Source organism: Typopeltis vanoorti, chromosome 15, assembly GCF_054136105.1.
Source record: "Typopeltis vanoorti isolate ZY-2024b chromosome 15, IOZ_Tvanoo_1.0, whole genome shotgun sequence".
Classification (NCBI taxonomy): domain Eukaryota; kingdom Metazoa; phylum Arthropoda; class Arachnida; order Uropygi; family Thelyphonidae; genus Typopeltis; species Typopeltis vanoorti.
Window position 1 is genome coordinate 77,425,331 of NC_143563.1, and position 22,042 is coordinate 77,447,372.

Here is a 22,042-nt window from a genome sequence, read left to right on the forward strand (position 1 = left end):
TTAGGGCGAAGCGATTCATTCAATCCAATGCCCTTGGAGGGTAATGGATGGCAATGCTGTAGCCAGTGAAGTTCTAACTGAGGCTCGGCTATTGCGCTTACCCTCCTGCCATGATCAGAACTTTAATTGCTCAATAACACCTTATCCATACACTGTCCTCTACAGATAACGGGGAATATGAAAAGCATACTTGCTTCGCCCCTTTAAGCCAGTCCTTATAAGGAAAGGATCAATCGACCGTGGGATGGCAATGCTGTAGCTAATGAAGTTCTAACTGAGGCTCGGTTATTGCTGTTACCCTCCTGCCATGATCAGAGCTTTAATTTAATTTAATCAATCGACCGTGAGATGCGGTGATTGATTCATGCACTCTATCCTCTACTACTATCTGCTCAATCTCAGCCTACTCCACAGGCCGGTGATGAGATACGTTGAACTCACAATATATTCAATCCAATAATACCCTTGGAGGGTAATGGATGGCAATGCTGTAGTCAATGAAGCTCTAACTGAGGCTCGGCTATAGCTGTTACCCTCCTACCATGATCAGAGCTTTAATTTAATAGCTCAATAACACTTTATCCCTACACTGTCCTCTACAGATAACGGGGAAGATGAAAACCTTCTTGCTTCGCCCGTTTAAGCCAGTCCTTATAAGGACTTATATAAGTATCATTCAATGTAATGTAATATTGTAATAATTTATTTAATGTAATATTCTCCGGACTCACCTCAGCTATTGATCTTAACTTGTAATAATATAATATAATAATACACCTGTACTTTAAAAAATAGAGCGACCTGTGCTCGAATTCCATCATATTATGGATGGATAAGTTATAAACGTTTTTAACTGAAATTGTCGGACTAATAATATAATATGTGGAAATAACGAGTTTTGGGCCCCCACAAAACTTGCGAACCAACTGGAGAACATATAGGCAGCAACAATAAACTAGAAAACACACACACACGCCACTTCTATTTTTTGTTGATTACCATAATCAATGTCTTATTCAGACAATATTCAATTTAATGCCACATTAAGATTTATCTTGAGCTTTAAAATTACCCGAAGTAGAACCGGTCTCATGAGAACTAAGCAACATCACTCTTCCTTTCCTGTTTTCTCTGCTCTTTTCTTATTCAAATTTTATTTGCCAGGGAGTTTAAAACAATTTCTGCTCGACAGAGTTTTTGTGTTCTGGTTTCAGCTATGTCAGTATCTTTTCTTTTTTTTTTTTGTTTTGTTTTCATTGCTTAAGGCGTAAGTTTATGTTTCTAGTGTAATGCAATGAACGAGTAAATGGGAATGAATAAGAAGAAAGAAGGCAAAATGAAGGCGAACTAAAAGCATTATTTAAACAAAATTACGATTTTCTGTCGTCAAGAATATTGCTGCACAACTTTCTAGGCAACAGAAGGACGAAAGAGGGAAAAAAAGAGAACTTTAGGGAGATGGTCTTTTGTCTTATGAAATATGCAGCACTCTCAACAAAATTTAATGCTCTGTTTTATGTGTGTCGTAGATTTCGGCATCAAGAGGTACTTTTATACTAGAATAACTTTTCTGTTTGGTTTATTTTGGGACGGGATTTAAGCTCTTTCTTTCGTAGAGTTTTTTTTTTTTTTTTTTTAAAGAAATTTTAAATCACGGGGGAAATAAATAAATAATTGAATATAGTCACGGGGGTTACGAGACTGAGAATATGCTACTCGTTCCAAGTTTTGCACAACGAATGGCTTATTCTCAATATATATACATGAGCAATAATGTCCAGAACAGACAAATAATATATGTTAGATTACTAATCAATTTTAAGGTAATGTTATTTGTAAGAGACAGGTTTAGATACTTCTAATTTCTTCTATTATATTCAGTAAGTTATGAATATCAAATATAAATACAGGACTATTAATAGGATGAAGTTTGCTAGAGCCTGCTTCCCCCCCCCACCCCACCACAACGCTAAATACGGATATGGTCCATATGTTCTCTTCCGGTTTTGTTCTAATCAAAATATCTCTTCTGCTTGTTTCTTTCTCATTCGGTTTATATTTTATTAACTTTTAGGATATCGAATGGTGTACGTGTTCTCTCGAGTTTTGTTAATGATGTTTAATTTTTATTTTATTGATTTTCTGTTTAGTTCTTTTAAAATATCTTCTTTCTTTTTTTGGTATATATAATAATGTGCATTTTGCAGTTTTTCGATTGAACCTCATTTCAGTTGTCTTTATATTTTATATATTATTTAGTTGCTTCTTTGTTCATTTTTATATATTATATTACCACGCTTCGATTATTTAGAAAATAATATTACTAATTAATAGTGATTATTAATTAATAAAAAATTAATAGTGATCCTCAATAATAAATTTCATTTAATGATGCTATCTTGTGCAGAATTATTATCAATTCGAATACTTTTGCAAATAAAGATTTTGAGTACATAATTTGAAAACATTTAATCTCTTTGTGTGTCTGCAAATGGTCAAATTGAAATAAAAATTTGAATGGCTCGAAAATGTTTCAAAAATGAATGTTCATGAATTCTGTCCAACTAGTTTCGAAATAATTTGCGGTAGGACGAAAAGACAACATAAATCTTGTGAAACGCCTAAAGAGCGAATCAAATATGCTACAAGTCTCTTGTTAGTATTTGGTGTCACGGAAAAAACTGGTTTCATTTTATATTATTTTTAATTGGTTTGCAAATGAAGATTTGATGTTTTCCACAAACAGCAAATATAGGTTTAATGCAGACATCTTACCTTTATTACTAAATATATATATTTAAATAACCTCGAACGAGGTGCAATACTTTTTAGTCATTTCAACGCAGTTTTTAAGGAATTTACCAAACGTGCTATTCGAATGCAGAACGTTTGAAAATAAGATATGTTTCGCCCACAATTTGTAGGTCTCTGCTTGGCGTCTTGCCAAGAATAGTCGACTCATGCTGAAGGGGAGAAAGAAATGAAGGACGTACGAATTGGTCGTCAACACGCGAAATCACGTGCTTTATAGGTAAAATTTTCCACCTGTTATACAAGCAACATAGTTAACTACAATAATCATAAAAGAGAAGTTAATTTTCCGACGTGTAATAATAAACAATTCGTCCTACAATACGGACTGATTACCCTATAATCGGATTCTCCTCCTGTTGACATGCACAGAAGTGTCGAAGGGTCTCGAATCTGTGGGCGTACTATAACAGCAAACATCACTACTCTAAGAGCAACTACTGTTGTCATGGTAACATCCCGTCATGTCTATTATCCTCAAACAACTCTAATTTCAATTTAATATAATAAATAAAAACAAATATAGCTAAATATAAGGGTTATCGTTATGATAGTATTTTTTGGTGTACATATATTTAGAGAGAAATAAAAGTAATTCTTCGTGATATATTGTGATTGAGAAGGAAATTAAAAAAAAACATATTATTGCAAAAAAGAAATAAATAAATAAATAAAAGAAAAAGAAAAAAATAATCATTATTTTTACGAAAATAATGATTCTTTCCAATCCTTTTAAAATACTCTTATTTCAAAGTTCTAATTCCAAGCGTAGCAATTAATTATTGATGAAAATTAGGTTCTCATGATTAAAAGCAAAATTTTTTTTGTATTTAAATAGAGGTATTTATATTGAAAACAATTTGTTCATATAGGTGTAATCACAATATTCAAAACAAATGTTTCTTTCTTAAAAAATCTCTTTTAACAACAAAAAAAACTAAACCGTATATTTAAAGAAATATGTAAATAAAATCATTTCTAGCGATATAAATAATTATATCGCTAGAATAATAATAAAAAAAAAGGTGGGCTTACTAATATTGTCGAAAATAAGTATTACTCTTTTCTAAGGTATATAACTTTATTAATTTTACTTTATTATATTTGATAAATAATTAATTAATAAAAAATAAGAAAAAATTCCCAATTCATGGGTCAAAAACCTCTCTCTCTCCTATTTCGTAACCTTTAAAATAATACATCCAATTTTAAGAAAAATCGTCGTTGCATGAATTAATATTCAACTAATATTTATATACTACAAAGGATAAAAAAAAAAAAGGAAAAAACTGCAACTTGGCTAGCATACTTTGGTTGATACCAAATTTCTAAAATGTTAGTTTTTTCCCTTTCTACATGTATATTCACGTAGAAATAGCAGATAAAATACTTGCAGATATCTGTAATAGTCGAACAAAAAAAAAAAAAAAAAAAAAAATTGAACGTAACTCTGGTTTTACCAACACTCTTGAAAACTTTCCTAGAATGTCAATGAAAGAGACTGGACACTCCCTAAAACGTGTTTTTTTTTTTTTTTTTAGGGAGTGTCCTAAAAAATTTTGTAGAGTTTGGTAAATCCTATATCCAATGACGCACACCATTTCTTGTAATTCATATATAAGGTGGTAGTACTCACACTTTAATGTTATTGATATTCACAATGCAAAAATTGTATTATCATATTATCATACGCATACTTCACAGGATCATTTCTGTAGTATGGTTAGCGAGTTTGCGTGTTCTTCGTGAAACAAACAAACTTAGCATCTGTTCATAACCGTTGATATCGGTACGAGTCCTATCGGGCCTCACGATATATTTAACGGAGATTTACAGATCTTCCTAAACCCCGGACCGGGGCAATAATAAACACTTGGTGGTGGGAATAGCTAGGCCCCCCCCCCTCGCCAGCTATGGCCAATGTTTTACCGCGCACGCGGACTCTTGGCATCGAGACTGACGCTGATCTGAGACCCCGACTTTTGACTAAAGCCCTGATTGACTGCGTCGGTGCGGACCAGATATTTGGATTCACTCCTTTCGGTAGTGGCAGATACCAAGTTGTAGTTAGGAGCGCAGAGACTAGGGACAAGTTGCTCAAAGGCTTTCAATGTAACGGAAAGGAAATTTTTCCGTTCATGGTAGGGAGCATTATCAAACTACTCAAAATCCCCAGATTCCCCTTGGAATATATACAATGTGATGAAAAAGTAATCCACGAAGTGTTTGGGAAATGGGGTGTTGTTCGAAACATACAAATCTTAAACGATGCAGACAACCCCCAATGGAAGTCGGGGGAAGCAAACATCTCGCTCGAGATGAAAACAGCGGTTCCAAACTTCGTCAGCATCGCATCCGCTAGGGTAATGGTAAACTACCCTGGCGTTAAGAAGCAATGCTTCTGATGTGGATCCTTCGACCATCTAGGAGCGAACTGCACAAAACTGACATGCAAAAACTGCCTAACGACAAGTCATTCACTAGACAAATGTCTCATGACCTGCCTCAAATGTGGTTCCAAGGACCACAAAGTTAACACTTGCCCATCAAGAACGCATATAGAAAGGATGGGAGGTGCTATTATGCCAGTCACAGTCACCTCAGTAGAGAAGCCTACAGCTACTACAGAACAAGAGTCGGGAAACACGGATTTTCCAACTATAAACGAGGCATATGGCAAAATAACGGCTATAGAAGAAAAGGAAGCCGCCACAGAAACCATAGCCTGCACACCCAAGAAAGAGAAGAAGCTAGAAACAGCCAATAAACAAGCTGTGTCACATGATGAAATCACTGCAGAAGGAAAAGTAAATAAAACAGAAAACATGGAGGCAAGCAGCGCCCCCTTCAAAAGACCTCTGAGTCCAGAGGAAAAAGAGATGAAAAAAATAAAACCAGCAGGAACAGAAGAATTGGAGACTCCTCATGCAAAAGCAGGGGAGACTCTAAAGCATCTAGTTAAAGGTATCCCTGGGGTGGCAGAAAAATTTCAAGATGCAATAGTGAGAATAGGGGAACCTGAGCTCCTCCTCACTGGGAAATATGGTCCAAACGTAGTTAGTGCAAAATGGGGTGACCTATTTGTTGAAGACATCAGCCAAATCACCCCTGAGCAAGTACAGCTAGCCATGGACATAGACGAGGAGGCAGCATCGGTGTTCTTCATAGCTCTCTCCAAATTAGACATGGCCAAGGGAAGTGAGGTGGCTAAAAGAATAATGACTGCCCATAACAAACGACAGTCACAATAACCATCCCATGGTTTCCCGTCCACAGCAATAGTTCTCTAGTTCCAACAGGTGGGGGAGGGCCTGAGAACCTGAGCGGCGAAGGCCTACAGCGAGGCGGTGCAGCTTCTTGAGAGCTGCATCACTTAGGCCAGACCCTTTTCCCCCACCTTTCTTTTTTTTTTTGGTTTCCAGTTCTTTCTATAGTTTTATTTTCTCTGTATTTCATGTTTTTGTTTTTTCCCATGTTTCCTTTTTAGGATTTTTCCTTTTCTTCTAAAGTGAAAAATCAACGACCGTTTTAGAATCGCCCCTGGGGGGCAAACAGCTAAAACAGGTCAGCTGAGGCCTCTTTTACCTACTCTACTACTATGCACTCTATCTTTATTTCCTCTCCTATTATCTGCTGACTCTCAGGCCGATGATGAAGATTTGTTGAACTCACAAATTATTATTATCATACGCATAGGGTGCAGGTTTTGCCATGTGGTACTTCGTAGTAAAAAAAAATATTATATTCATGGTACATTCACCAACTACCATTGTAGTCGTTGTTAATAGTACATACATTTAACTTCAATTCACACACACACATAGTACTATCCACTGATTATCTAAATCTCTACATATAACTTGTGAATTTTTTCATTGAATTAAAGGGATAGAAATAGGGTAGTGTAAAAATTTTAATATGGTAAAGATTTTACATTTAATTAACTGTAAAATCTTTCAAATTCTTTGAAATGATATTACGGCTACACGTGTTTAAAATATAAAATACTATGAATATTAATAGTGTGCTCTAACTATATCTCAATAGAAATAGAATTAACTTGTCTAAAATGACAATATCATGATTTTTTATTTTTTTTTATTTTTGTTACGTACAGGGAATCCATTCCATTGTGATTGTCGCCTTTTAAGTTTCTGGGTATGGACACAAGACCACATGCGCCTCCTAGCGGATTCTAACGATTCGGACACTTTGGTGTGTGCATTACCGGACAGACTACGCGACCACTCCATCTTGGCCCTACATCCAGTGGATATTTGCCCATCGCCATTCATCTCTGACCTCGAGGTCATGAACCTCGATCACGAAAGTATGACGGTGGGGTGGGAAGTACAGAACGGTACTCTTATAGACGAATTCCTCTTAACATATCACGTGACATCATCCCGTGCTTCGGTCACGAGCCATACCTTAGATGCCGTCCAAAGACGGCACGATGTCATGGGTCTAACGTCGGAAACGTGGTATACTGTGTGTGTCACTGCGTCGGGACGTTATCTGCAGCGATCGGGTAAGCCGATCCCTTACGTAACCAGGGACGACAGGCCGTATAGTGACGTCAGCAGTAACAACCATAAGTGCCTCCAAGTTCGAACCCTGGCTAAAACTCAAAAGACAAAAGTCACGCTTTCCACACTGGGGATTATCCTAGGCAGTAGTGCGAGTGCTGCTTTGATATTAACTCTTTCTGTGCTTTTAACTGCGCTGAGGTTCCGTAGAAGAAGACGGAGACGTCCTCCGAAGAATGATGTCCCACAAGAATACATCTCCTATCGACACTTCTCCCTCCAGTCATCGGAAGGTTTGTATTACGTCACTTCCTTTGTGTATGCTATTTTGATATGAGTCGTTCTATTTGTTATTTAGATACGCACTCGTTTTCAAAACTTGTGTAATATAAAAAACACTACTTGTTTTCTAATCATTGTCATCATCATCATCATCATCATCATCTTGCTTTTCAAGGATTTAGGTCTAGAGTGACCTGTTCCAGGCTTAGAAGTCATCGTTGAATCTACTTAGAGGCTGTCCTAGTTTCCTTTTTCTTTGTTTTCTCATTATTTCGTTAATCTTTAATAATTTCTACATTTATAATTGCATATATAAGAAAGAAATTTCCTTTGGTATATTTTTTACTTTTTTTTTCTCGTTTGTTTTATTCCGATACAAAAATAAGAAGAGGGAAGAAACAAATAAAAGAAAAGAGAAAAATCAAGAAAAATTGGGGAGTGCTTTATTTATTTATTTAAAAGTGTTCTTTATAAATGGCTTATTATGAGCAAGCAACTTGCCTTATACTAAGCCTAATTTGGACTGTCATAGAACAATTAATCCTATTAGAAGTTTGTCAATGTGTGCGTTTTTTGGTTAGTTTGTCTTTTTGGGGAAGAATATCGAGTTTCTAGGAAGAAAAATTCTTTAACCTACCGCACGAGACCAGCTACCTCAACCTTGGTTGAAAACAACCATATAAATATTTCGCGCATTTACGTTGGATTCAAAGTTAAGCCTTTTGACCACAAAAGCACTATCTTTTTCCCAATCACAAAAAATAAAAAATATCTTCTAAATATATATCTATTCATTACTGATTTTTAAACTTTGCATCAATTCTGAAATGATATTTGGATATAAATTTCAGATGCAGCTTTTAAAGGAATTAATTTTTTAAAAAAGCTCATCCATTTATCTTAAGAATGGAAGTCGTCATAAATATATATAGGAGAGACAGGTAAATTTAAAAGTATTTTATTGTTTTCAACTGCAATCAAAATAGTTTTTTTTTTTTTTGGTTTAAGTATTTTCCCTTTCAAGCATACCAAGTGCGAAAAACCAATTAAAATGGTAATCCGAAAAACTCAATAAAACCTTTTCCCCCAGAATGAGCTAATTGAGAAGTGCCTATCGTGTCGCCAATTTAAGGAACGAAACTGCAAGTACTTTTTTCCCCCTTTAAATTAGTAGATCGTAAAATTTATTTTGGAAAATGCATTTTTGTGCTTTATTTATTCATCTACCTCGCAGTCTTCTAGGTTCAGGTTTAAAAATTAGAGGGAACTGTTCCTTGTTTGCTGACAATTTTCACTGTTTTTATGATTTTTAAAATTATTTACTTTTTTTTTTCAATAATAAGTGATGATGCAGCAGCTCGCTCCTAGATGGCGTTAATATTTTATTCTTATTATTAGTCCAACATTGTTCTACCTACATGAATGTCTAACATATAGTTTTTTTATTATTTTTTAATTTATTAATAAAAATTAATTTTATTAATAGTTTTATTTATGTATTTTCAATCCTTCTTTATTAATTTTATATATTTTTTGTATTTTTTAAATTTATATTTACATAATTCGTAAACTCTGGTCTAAACACCAAACATTGAACTTTTTCATGACTCTTAACTAACATAGTATTTCATATGCTGCTGACGTTATAATAAAAATAAAAAGTCTGTTCTAATAATAGAATACAAAGCATTCCTCAACACAAAGGAATTATGGTCTTCTTGTTACATTCAATTGAAATAATTTAATTGATCAAATGTAATCTATAATATCTACAAATGTGGAAACTATGCCAGTTTGCTGGTAATTTTAGATTTGCGTACATAAATGTCATTTTATTTTGGCGACCTTTTTAATATTATTCTGATTACTCTTTCTGTTATTGATTGAATCAAATTGAATTTGAAGATTTCTGAATTTCAAATATAATAATATGCTAATAATGTAAACGGATTAGTGTGAAAAGTAGACGAATAAATCAGATTATTTATCAACTTAATTTTAAACATGTTTGTATTTAAAGTTAACGGTTTTATCCCTTGTTCACTTTAGGAAAGTAATTGAATGATTTGCTAGAACAATTTTCATTGTTTGATACCGTTATTATATTAACAGAATGCACTTTTGAAATTCTGTAGAATATGTTTCAGAAAGGTTGCGATCTCACTGTGAAAACGAATAATTAAAAGGCATAAAATCTGCATATGTTTCGAAAAGAACAACAAAAAGAACTAAATACTAAGAACTAAGTAGAATGCTAAAGTGTTTACGAAAAGAATGTTGCCTAGGAAACGGTTGTTTGTTTCATTCTTAAATTTCTGGACAGAATACAAAAATTAAAAGATAAAAATATTGATGTAAATCTATAATTTGTTTTGCAAGAAACTATTCAATTACTTTCAGGAATTTCTTGATACTCATACTTACTTTATTTACTAATTATATACTTTTATCGAATATTTAAAAATGGCTTATTATTATACTGTGTTCAATAACCTCTATTATATGCTGTGTGAAATAACTTCTACTAAATTGGCTTTATAATGTTTGAATTCATTCTCGTAGTGAATATGTTTAAACTATAAAGCAATTTCAAGTAAAAAGGGCTTTGATTAGGTGAAGAGTTTGATAATTTATAATAATATAATATAAACATTTTTAATTATTCGAAAATAGTTCTAAGCCTCTCGCCTTTTTATACTCTGAATTCAGCAATTTATCGTACAAAAGTACACATTTTTATTTTTTTAAATTATTAATATAAGAAATGACTTGAATATAATTGCAAGTGAATAGAGCATTATATTCCATAATGGTGGCCTATTTTTAACTGTAATTTACAAAATAAAATAGCAATAGTGAAACTTTCATTTCTATAGCGTTCAATTTTCTTGATTCATTTCAACAGCGTTCAACGAAATTTGTGTGCTGGTGGGTACTCTTTTATTTATTTTATATTATATAAAATATTATATTTATATAAATTATAAAAATATATTTCATATTTCAATTGTGATAACAAAAATAACGTTTAATTTAATTTCACTGTAGGAATAAATATTGTTTTAAGTGATATTATTATTATTATTATTATTATTATTATTATTATTATTATTATTATTATTATACAAACACCTCATGTTTGAAGATAGAGCACTATTCTACAACAAAATGAGAACAAGTCACTGATTCAAAATTCTCATGTGAATACTAAAAGAGTCTGATTTTTTTTTTTTCTTGGTTTATTTTTCAGAACCACCAAGAATCGTTAATCACTGCCTCGAACATGCATCTTGAACTGTGGTGTTATTTCATTAGGTAAGGAATAATGCCTATTAATAGTTCTGGTAGATAAAATATCCGTGTATGGATGCAATGAATCCAATTAAATGTCCTTAAAAGTCCAAATTTTAACTTCAGATATGTTGTCGTTAACAGCTAACTGGTACTGCTCTGCTTATAATAATGTTTACAAATCAATTAAAATAATGTAAAATTAAACTAAATTAAGATTAACTTAAATCAGTGTTTATAAATTAATCAAATTATTTAAAAGCATCCAGCTGAATTGAAATATCAATAACTTTCATTTCATACCAATTTATTTTTTCGATCGTATACATTTATCAAGAAAGCAACCAAAATTTGAACTCACCTAAAGTATTTTCTGTTTATATTTTATTTTAATACTTCGCACTTAAAACTTTGCAGTACCGCAGACTTCATAATCAGAACACATTTTAGAAAAAGAAATAAGCAATCTCATTAATTCAGTAAAATTCTAATTATTTTTTCCCCCTACCTGTGCAGGGCGTGCTACCATCTTCATCAGGATGGAGTTGACGATTTGTGTCCCCTCAGCTATCTGCGTCCCGTTCTGTAAGAAGACGTTATGCTCACTTAGTCCTTTGATACAAACCCATTGGGAAAATGTTTGTGTAAAGCCGGCGCTTGTGTATTTTACAACAGTCACAATAAAAGTGTTTTGTAACAACTGTGTGATTGCTATGTATAACCACTTAAATCGCATTATTAGACATGATCTGGAAAATATATTGATAACCAATTGGTATATTAAAAAATTATATGGAAATTACCACTAGAAAGGAAAAAAAAATGTATAAGATAAATTACATCTTTTAAGAATCAACTATTTAAAGCAATCTATTTATATTATTCCTTTATTTATTTAAAATTATTTATTCAATATTGTTTATTTATTACTTAAAAGTATTCATTTTAATCGCATGGCTTCAACGTACTAATATAACAATTTAGTTTTAAATGTTTTTTAAAATAAGTTGACGAAAATACATCTTTTAAGTTTTAATAATCTTATTTAACAAAATTTACTTTTCAGGAATCATATAGTTTAATATCATTGTCATTTTAATAATCATATTTATTTAAAGTTTATTTAATTTAATGAATTATTTATTTAATAATACATATAATCTGCTTTGCAAACATTGAATCATTCGTTGATATTTTAATACGATAATTTAAGCTACAGAGATCATATATCTTAATAATTACAACCAAATTTATTTATTTTAAGATTGCAAGGATTTTATTTTGCAATTTCATAAAATTCAACTAGGTTTAATAATAATGAAATAATATAGATAAATAACTATTTAGTAATTAAAATTAAATAAAATAATAACAGCTAAAGGGACTCCATTTACTTATTTATTGTACTTACACAGAAAAACTTTTCCAATAAAAAGGATCATACTTCCAAACTACAGAGAAAGTATCGCTTGGAAATAGTGCAGAAGGCATAGTAATGTTTGTAGCACACATGCAAAAATACGCATAAAAAATAAACTACAATGTTTATTCAAATAACACACTTTTTTGTATGGTCAGCCAAAATGGTTAATGTTAATTTATAAATTACATTTTCAACCTTACGTCCCTATGCTATGAAAAAAAAAGTCATCTGATTTTGTAGTTCATTTCTTGAAATTTCTTTTCATTCTTCCTTCCCTACAGTCGCAAATGGTTCAGTCTAAAAAAATGTAGATTTTCGATTGGTTGAGGCTGCACATGCGCCATACAACTTCACTAATACTTTGTTCCTGTTGTATATTACATTGTCATAAACACAGACCGGAAGTTTCGTAATGGCAAAATTTTATTGTAAGTGAGCTAAGCCGTGTTCCAGCATTTAAAATGTATTTTTAAATGCATTTGAAATTGCCTACGTTTTGTTATAAGGCAATAAACATAGCTCATAACGTTGCATACTTTCTTTCCCTGATTTTACACATTTTGTAATTGCCACATTCCAGGTGTCTGTCGGTATGATGACAGTAATTCTACATCATATATATATATATATATTTAAGTGGAATTTGTACAATGGCCAGAACCTGTTACGTCCAGCCGGAGGGGGGGAAACTCCACTGTAGCAAGGCTAGCAACGTGTAAGGAAAATTATCTTACTCCAAGCGATGAACTTCATCTTCCACCTAAGGACATTTACAGAACGGTCATTTCCAGGGTGGAATGGGAACCCCCAGTCTGTTGGTTGCAGAGAGGATACCCTAACCTTTTTCTATTGTTTCTATTAGGTTTTTTTTTTGCTGGCTTTCTTCAAGAATGATAGCATTAGGAATGCGATCTTGCCATGTACTGATACTGATCCATGCTTGGTACTGATCGAAGTCATGTTGTCCCAAAGCTATCGATGATATTAACTGCTCTTTCAGTAGCGATGTCATGTCTGAGTGCCATATAGAAATATGGCTTGGTTGGTAGTTTAGTGTAGACGAATTCTGTATTTCCTTTGATGAGTTTGGATTTTCAGATGGAAATGAAGAGCTTTGTATTTTCTTTTCACAATGCCAGTTACAGTATCGATGTGGAAACCAAGGTACTGAAAATTTACATTCTTTAAGAACTTTTTCCTTCTATTCTGTTCTTTAGGACTTCAGTTTTACCTGTTGACTGCCAACTCTGATCAGTGCTGCATTTTTACACAAATTATCAAAAATAGTTTCGCTCAGCATTCGGGTTTCATGTAGTATTTCTATCTGATTCATCATTGAATACTGGAAATACGCCGGAAGGTACGTCGAACTGTTCATCCTAGTTTTTTTTTTTTTAAGGGGGGGGGGGAGACAGAAACACATAATCTAAGCAATGTTTCTCTCTTGAAGTTTCCCACACTTTGCTAAACAACAAACTTCTTGTTGGAACAAAACTTACTGGATACAGATATAAGAAATATTTTCGCATTTTTATGACTCCCCCCTCCTACACATACGAGAGTCTCATGACCCAATAGTGTGAGAAAGCCTCTGTTCCAAAGAACAAAGCAAGACAGAATGAAGGAGACTAGATTAAATAGTCGGTTATAAAGCAAGTCCTCAGTATAAATAAATAATAATAAAATAAAAAATAAGAGACAAAGAATGTGTGTGTGCGTGTGCTTTTACTACTCCATTAAATGGATAAATAAATTGCTTTTTGAGAGTACGTTCTAAGCAGTTATATGTTCTCTTTCTTTTTTCTTGTGAACATTTCAATAACTTAATGCGATTAATGATATTTGAAATTATCTTTGTAACATTTTAGAATAGTTTTAACATAGCTTATTGCCTAAGAAATTTTAAGCTGGTTAAAATATCAGGTAATGAAATACCAGCAATAGAATAGGAATATGTTTCAGGTTAATTATATTTATAAGAAAATATTTATGAATATAAAGACAAAAACAACTACTAATATATCAACAATTTCTGTAACGGGGTTCACTCAATGATATAGTTTCTTCATTTGTGGTAAAATGTTTTTTTAAACTGCTTATGTTGTAAGAATACTGAAATACTTGAGGTCTATTTAAGAGCAACTATTCACAGACAGATCATATTTGTGCGTGTGTATGACAGACATTGCAATGTCAGAACCTATCATTAATTTGATCACAATAGGAAGAAGGATTCTGAAAACAAACCAGAGCCTTTCTAAGGTATTTTGAGGCCATGGTCCTTATATATATATATATATATATATATATATATATATATATATATATATATATATATATATATATATATATATATATATATAAATCGCACTTAGCAATATTATGCTATATTTTTCAGAGAAACTAAAGAGAAATGCTGAACATTTATAATACGACATAAACAAAGAGTAGAGTTTGTGTTTCGTTTTTATTTCTTTTCTCCCAGCTGAAGCTTTTTCGACTAGAGACCTTCGAAAAGACTTATTTGACCTCTTTCTCTCTCAAAATGGCACTGAGAGTTTGAAGGCCTCTTACCTTCAAACAGCTTATCTATTGGAGCACTGTTTTTAGTGATATCACGATATTTTTAAAATGAGCGTGCATGCGCATTTGTTCGAATTCTTAATGCTTCTGAACAACAGACAAAACAAACACGCATAAAAGGTCACAATCGGTTTTTGTGATCTTAAAGCAATCTTCTCATTAAAAATTATGGAATTAAAATAAAGCTCACAATTCTCAGCCAATTTTACATCTAAATGATAAATATATATATAATGTAGTGAATACTTATTTTTTTTTACACGCCATCTCTAGAAAATATATTACATTAAAATACAATTATAGAAATGGTGTATAAATATAACAACAAATATCTCATTTAATACGTTTTAAAATTTTATAAACTAGAAAAGTGTTAAATATAAATTCCTTTTACATATTATATTTAACTTAGAAATTATTATATTCGAAAAAACTAAAACTAACATACGTTTACTTAATAATATATGAAAATCACATGTGTCATTTATTCTCAACACAACCTGCTCAGAAATGATAAAAAAAAATACAAAAAAGAACTTCAGGTATAAAATTGAGAAAGAAAAAAAATATATAAAAATCTAATGCAAAGAAATATGATCCGGGGGCCATTAGTCAGTAAGGAAAAGGTGGGACGATCTTTGCTTCTTCGAAAATGAAAATAGAAGAAATGTGCAATACGACGACCTTAGGGGGTAAAAGAAACACGCCTACCCTTTGGGACTGTAAAGCTAAGAAAAATCGAGTATGATAGCAACATCAAGGGAGGTAAAGTCATCGTAGGGACAGTATTAGATAAATTAAATATAGGAGGAAAGGCAGTAAATCAATTAGATTGCAATAGTCAAGCGGGATAAGAGACGCATACGTCAGGAAAAAGTTATAGCAAAGTCATAACATTTGACATCGGGCCCATAAAGAATAAAAACACCGGCAACACAACGTCACAAAGGTGCATAAAAAGGATCCGATGAACAAGGCCAAAGTCTAATCTAGAATTACCTCTAGCTGAGTACCTCATTTGCATACAGAGCGGGACAAAAACAATGAAAGAGAGAAAGGAAGAGGAATAAAGTGCTTGTGCCTGCATGCAATTTGGCATTGCGTTACTCTTTGAAATATGAAGGTCCTTCTTTCCTTCGTGGAGTGAAATACAAAGAATGGTCGAAAATCTACAGGGGGTGTGCGAATTAATAGCAACACAATAGGGACGTGCAGAGTTTAAATGTAATATTAAAACACTCGGAGGTTTGACTTACCGTTGAGAAAAATAGCTCATAGATCCACGCACGTTCACTATCCATTCCGGTGAATACATCGGTCGGTATCGCTCTCTCCGTATACTGCAACGTTAAAAATACTCATCTTAGATGCGATGGTCAGTGTGTCGTAGCAATAGCATTCTTAAGTTAAGATAGAATTGAAGATACTTACTTGGCCATTGTACGACGTTGTGATTTTGTCCATTGAGAAGAACTGAATGGGTTCGGGAAAGCCGGATACTTTGTCTCCTTCTAAAAATGCCAGATTAGCTGTCTTTAGGACAGACATTTTGCAATATCCAGCTACTGGGAAAATTTCGTACTGGATTCCTGGAAAGATTCGGATGATCATGTTCGGATAGTTACTAATATCGTATGAGTATGTCATATTATGGCAATATTTTAATTAACTCACCAGTAATGAAGTCCTGGATTTCTGATTTCACTGTAGAAAACCGAATTGTATTTTTCGATGAAGGCAGTTTTTCAATTTCTTGAAAATCAATTCTAATAAACTTGGAACTTTTGTCATAGTACACCTATAAATAATATAAAAAGCGATAGAATGTATTAAAATTTTTAATAACAGAATTTATTATACTTTTATGTAACTTGTAAGGATTTACAGTCCCCCCCCCCCCCCGCTGTGATTTTCAGCACATCCTTTTTTAACATTCGTGATTTTACAGCTGAGTAAAATTTCTGATTTATTTATTTACTTATTTTATTTTATCATACCGGAAGTCGTACTGCAGTACAGAGTCAAACAGTTACACTTTAAATAATTTAATTTTTTTTAAAATTTAAATAACCTGTTTTTTTATTTTTTTTTTTAATTTAGAAAACAGGTTATTTACAAATTATTTATTTATTTCTATTACTTTCTATAAATATAAACATTATATTATGCCATATATTGATAATTAAATCTTTTAAAGCCGTTATGTTATTCATATTTGCATGCTAATTTGAAGTATATTTTTTCTTCCATATTAATAAAAATTACGACGTATTTATTTTGAATAGTTCTATACAATAGTTAAAACATCTTAAATGCATTTATTAAAATATTTGTTGACTTACATTTTCATAAAATACTAATGGAGGTGCGTTATTTGAGGGATACTTGATAATCTCCGAATTGTACATGAAATTATCAGGAAACTTTGGCACACGAACGTTTGCGTTATAGCCAGGGCAGTGCACATCGACAGGAATCTGAAATGCCTGAAAATGAAATGAAATTATTGAATGAACATCAGTTAGCTTAACAGGATTTACCGACCATTTAAGCTTTGTTTTTATTTAAATAAATGATATTTAGGTTTCAAAAATAGGTTTCTATAAACACTGTGCTATTATTCATTTTTAAATGTTAATCTCATCCTGAAAGATTTGGAAATTTATTTCATGTTAGTACCGTGAATGACCTATAGAGGGCGGACCATCTGGGAAATCGCAACTAAACTAAACGCATTAATTCAGGCCTAATTTCGTATACAATATTTTTATTGGTCAATTTGATTTGTTATTAAACAAATCAAATTAACTGCATATATAATCAGTGTTTATCTATGTATTAACTTGTAACAATAGTTACCATTTAATAATATATACATATATATTTATTGATCAATATAATTTGTTATTAAACAAATCAAATTAATTGCATACATAATCAGTGTTATGTATTAACTTTTATAACCTTATATATAACCTGGTAAATATAACCTTACTGTCTAATAATTAATAGTTCATGGGATGAATCATTCCATTAGAAATAATTCGCTGATTATTGTTCTAATAATAAAATAACAAATATTATTAGTTTGCGAGTAACTTGACAGCTCATCAGAGAAATTCAACAATTATTTATCCACATGAAGCACGACAAAATACACATCTACTGTGCGATCTTGACAAGTCAAAGTCATAAGTGAGTTTTCGAATATAGAGTAACACCGGTTTCTTTAAGTGAAAAATTAAAATGAAAAGATTATATTATATATTCGGAAATGTGAAAGGTTTGTTATATGCTAATTAAACTGTAGAATTTATTAATAAATGGAAGATGGGTTTTCATAAGTTATTATACATTATTATACAATTGTATAGACTAGTGAGGACGTTTCTGGTTCCATAATGCTAGACCTAAAAGAAAGATCGCTTGAACGAACTTTATACTTTATGTTAACCAGCTTTCGAGTTAGCGGTTTCTAATGATAAATAAGTTTTATTTTTAACTGGAAAATTTATTTTAATCCCGAAAGTAAAAAAAAAAAACGATCCTAATACACACATTATTTCAGACAACAATTCAAGTTAGGATTTAGGATCACAAAATGGCCACAGTTGCTTGTTTTCCTCTCGATGTCTTTAAAATTAGTGGTAGTCATGAGCACAGTTATTGTTGACAGCTAAAGATGGACACTAACTGCCCACCGATTTCCCAAACTTAGTATTTAAGAAGCTCTGCTTTAGTTGTTCTCGATGTTGGGCAATCAATGACTCATCAATGAATGAGTTCAGAGCCAAATCAATATCTAATCCATTTCGTTTAGGATTTCATAATTTGTGTCATTTGTTTATATTTCTTCACGACTACTTCTTTATTTTAATTCTTTTTTTTTTTTTCATCTATCTCATGGAATTAGATTTTTTAACCTTAGTATTAATCTTTCAACCATCACTATGATTAATGAATAGAACTTTGTACCACAATTGTCATAATTACTAGAAATGTATTTAAAGGGTTTAAATTTTTTTTTTTTTTTTTTTTTTTTTTTTTTTTTGATTCTGTATGGAAGTTGATCAATCGGTCGTTTTCTTGCTTGGTTGCGCCCGTTGCTGAAAGAGTAGCTTTCTTACGTCTCACAGGGGGTATCGACTACACATAAGAATGGAATGCCATCGATTGCTGTTGACACTTCGAAATGTATCCGGTCGGAAAAGTGAAAGTATATATAAAAAAAGCAGATTGAATTTTATAGTTTCGATGGGGCCAAGCTTCAAGTTGATTACTTTTACAGCTGATAGGAAAGACACAGAGAAAGCGAGAGAGAAATAGAGTGAGCGAAAGAGAGAGAGATAGTGCGGATTTTTCCGTTCACAATACAAGCTGTCAATTGCAACCTATTTATTTCCCAACAATACGACCAACAGTTTCCAGGTAATGGTGACAATATTTACTTTTTTTATATTACGTTTCAAACTACGTTCGTTTTTAGAGTAATATTGGAAAGTGCTACAGGGTGTTGCAAAAATGGATGCTCACGTTTTTAGACATTTTACTTTTTTTTATCAGTGAGTTATTTCGATGGGGCACTTCTATTTTATTGCCAACGATAAGTGTTCGTTTATCTATTCTGCAAATTTGTTTGCTCATCCGCTGCCTTTAAATATATCACCCAATGCAAAATAGAGATACTTTCAAAATAAAGATAAAGAAAGAAAAAAAGTCTAGGATAGTCGCTTAAAAGAAAAATAGCAAGCATTCTTTGCTTTAAAGCAATTAAAATTTCCATCTATCTCCAATCTCCAACTCCAGATAGATGGAAATTTTAATTGCTTTAAAAGCAAAGAATGCTTGCAATTTTTCTTTTAAGCGACTATCCTAGAATTGTTTTTCTTTTTTATATTTTTATTTTGAAATTATCTCTATATATTGTATTTATTGTATTGGGTGATATATTTACAGGCAGCGAATGAGTAAAATTTTTTGCAGAATAGACAAACGAACACTTATCGCCAGCAAAAGCAATTCTAAAGAAACGTATTATTTATTAATCAAGATGTAATATTTATAAAAGGTGTATTTAATTTTCATTCTCTGCTATCTCACAATATATATAAAAACTATTTTAATATTAACATATTGTTTATTTTTATTAATACTAATATTCTAATAATAAATTTTATTAATATTATAAAATATCACAATATTATCCGAGAAAAGGTGTACATTTGAAATTATAAAAAAACAACAACTAATAACATGAAATATTGTACTATTAATCGAGATAAAGTGTACATTAGAAAACTTCTAAAAGAATTAATAATAGGAAATAGAAACTAATATAATATAATAATAACAGGAACTAAAAAACTAATAAATTCTTTCTACTTTTAGCTGATAATCTAATGTAATATAATGTCATGTTTTTTTTTTTTGGGGGGGGGGGGAGATGGACTGAGTCCTTGATACTTTATCCCTTCCTCTGATTGAAGAAAATGTGGATGGGCTTTTATTGAGTTAAAAGCTCTGGTCATGGCTGAGTAACGGCAATAGCCGAGCCTCAGTTAAAACTTCATTGGCTACGGCAGTGGTTCCCAAAGTGTGCGTCGCGGCGTCCTGGGGAGCCGCGGCTTCTTCACAAGGGCGCCGCGATTACAAAATTTTCATAATTTCATAATTTTATTTCCATTTTCAATTCAATGTGATAGGACGCGACATCTAGCGGACCTGGTGCAAACCAGTAACTCACTTAGTAATAACTGTTTGCAGAAGCCTCAACGAATGTTACTAGATGGCGCTCTACAATAATTAAGTTTCTCGATTGTTTTACTTTCTCGGTAGTTTGTGTTCGTATATGAATAGCTGTCGGTTTCGCGCAGTCTTAGTGTTGAATTAGTTTTCGGAGATTGCATCAACTGAATATTGTTGTGATTTAGTCAAGTGAAGTTTTTGAAGTATTTCTTCTCGTATGTATTTTTAAAAATGGATCGGTTTTTACTAAACAGTAATAAGCGTTGTCAAAGAGAAAATAAAGAGGGCACACCGTCAAATAGTGGCAAGAGTGTGAAGAAGCGTAAATATCGAAAATATGATGACAGTTATTTGGACTTTCGTTTTACGTCGACAGAAGTCAATGGTGAAGGGGAGGCCGCAGTGTGTACTGTGTATTACTGTGTATGACAGTTTGGGCACCAGAGTGCATGCTACCAAGTAAGTTGAAACGCCATTTAGAAACCAATCATCCCAAGCATGGTTAGTACATCTCGTGACTACTTTACCAGAAAGTTAAAAGAGTTAAATCAACAAAAAGGTAGTTTTTATAAGCAGGCGTTAATACTAAGCAATGCTTTGCTAGCATCTTACAAGGTGACACGTAGAGTCGTAAAATATAAGAAGCCTCATACCATCGCAGAACTCATTCTACCGGCTGCTGAAGATATGGTGAACATTATCCTTTGTCTAATAACACCATCAGTCGCAGAATACGGCACAATAGCGGAGGACCTCAATGATCAATTAATTGAAAAAATAAAAGGGAAGGAATTTGGGTTGCAGCTGGATGAGGCCACAGATAATAATAATGATGCTCACTTGATTTGCTATGTAAGCTTTACAGATGGTAATAATATTGTAGAAGACCTTCTCTTTTGTAAAAGTATCACTGCTGGTGCTAAGGCTCAAGACTTGATCGAGATCCTTGATACTTTTATATACGAAAATAATTTGAAGTGGACTAAGTGCGTTGGTGGACTCATTTCGTTATTCACAGGGAAGCATTTGCGTCAAAATATCTGAATCCTACATTGAACCAGGTCTTAGAACATGTAGTAAACTTTATAAAAACTCGGCCGTTGAAGGCAAGGTTTTTTCAAAAACTATGTGAGGATATGGGATCCAAGCACACGTCTTTGTTGTGCTTACAGCACTTCGCGATGGCTCTCTCGTGGTAATTTTGTCTCGTACGTTTGAACTGCGACAGGAAATTTATATTTTTCTTCAAGAGGAAGACCACAAGTATACCGAAAATTTTGTGAATGAAGATTTTTTGGTAAAACTAGCATCCTTTTGTGATATTTTTTTGAAAAGATGACTGCTCTGAATCTCTCCCTGCAGGGATACAACATGCACC

At 32.4% G+C, this 22,042-nt stretch overlaps 2 protein-coding genes across 2 annotated transcripts in view; one reads left to right on the forward strand and one right to left on the reverse strand.

Annotated features, from left to right (window-relative positions):
* Positions 1 to 11,486, forward strand: part of LOC150098913 (uncharacterized) — an 81,612-nt gene extending 70,126 nt beyond the window's left edge. Inside the window, exons 3-5 of the mRNA XM_090404853.1 lie at positions 6,929 to 7,633; positions 10,873 to 10,937; positions 11,430 to 11,486. Of these exons, the coding sequence (XP_090260979.1) occupies positions 6,929 to 7,633; positions 10,873 to 10,916 (749 nt within the window). The 3' untranslated portion in view covers positions 10,917 to 10,937; positions 11,430 to 11,486. The remainder of the gene's footprint in view (positions 1 to 6,928; positions 7,634 to 10,872; positions 10,938 to 11,429) is intronic.
* Positions 1 to 22,042, reverse strand: part of LOC150098912 (uncharacterized) — a 191,436-nt gene that overhangs the window by 127,411 nt on the left and 41,983 nt on the right. Inside the window, exons 6-10 of the mRNA XM_090404854.1 lie at positions 17,262 to 17,405; positions 16,594 to 16,717; positions 16,351 to 16,508; positions 16,176 to 16,259; positions 11,422 to 11,496 (exon numbers count right to left, since the gene is read on the reverse strand). Coding sequence (XP_090260980.1) covers positions 11,422 to 11,496; positions 16,176 to 16,259; positions 16,351 to 16,508; positions 16,594 to 16,717; positions 17,262 to 17,405 — 585 coding nt within the window. The remainder of the gene's footprint in view (positions 1 to 11,421; positions 11,497 to 16,175; positions 16,260 to 16,350; positions 16,509 to 16,593; positions 16,718 to 17,261; positions 17,406 to 22,042) is intronic.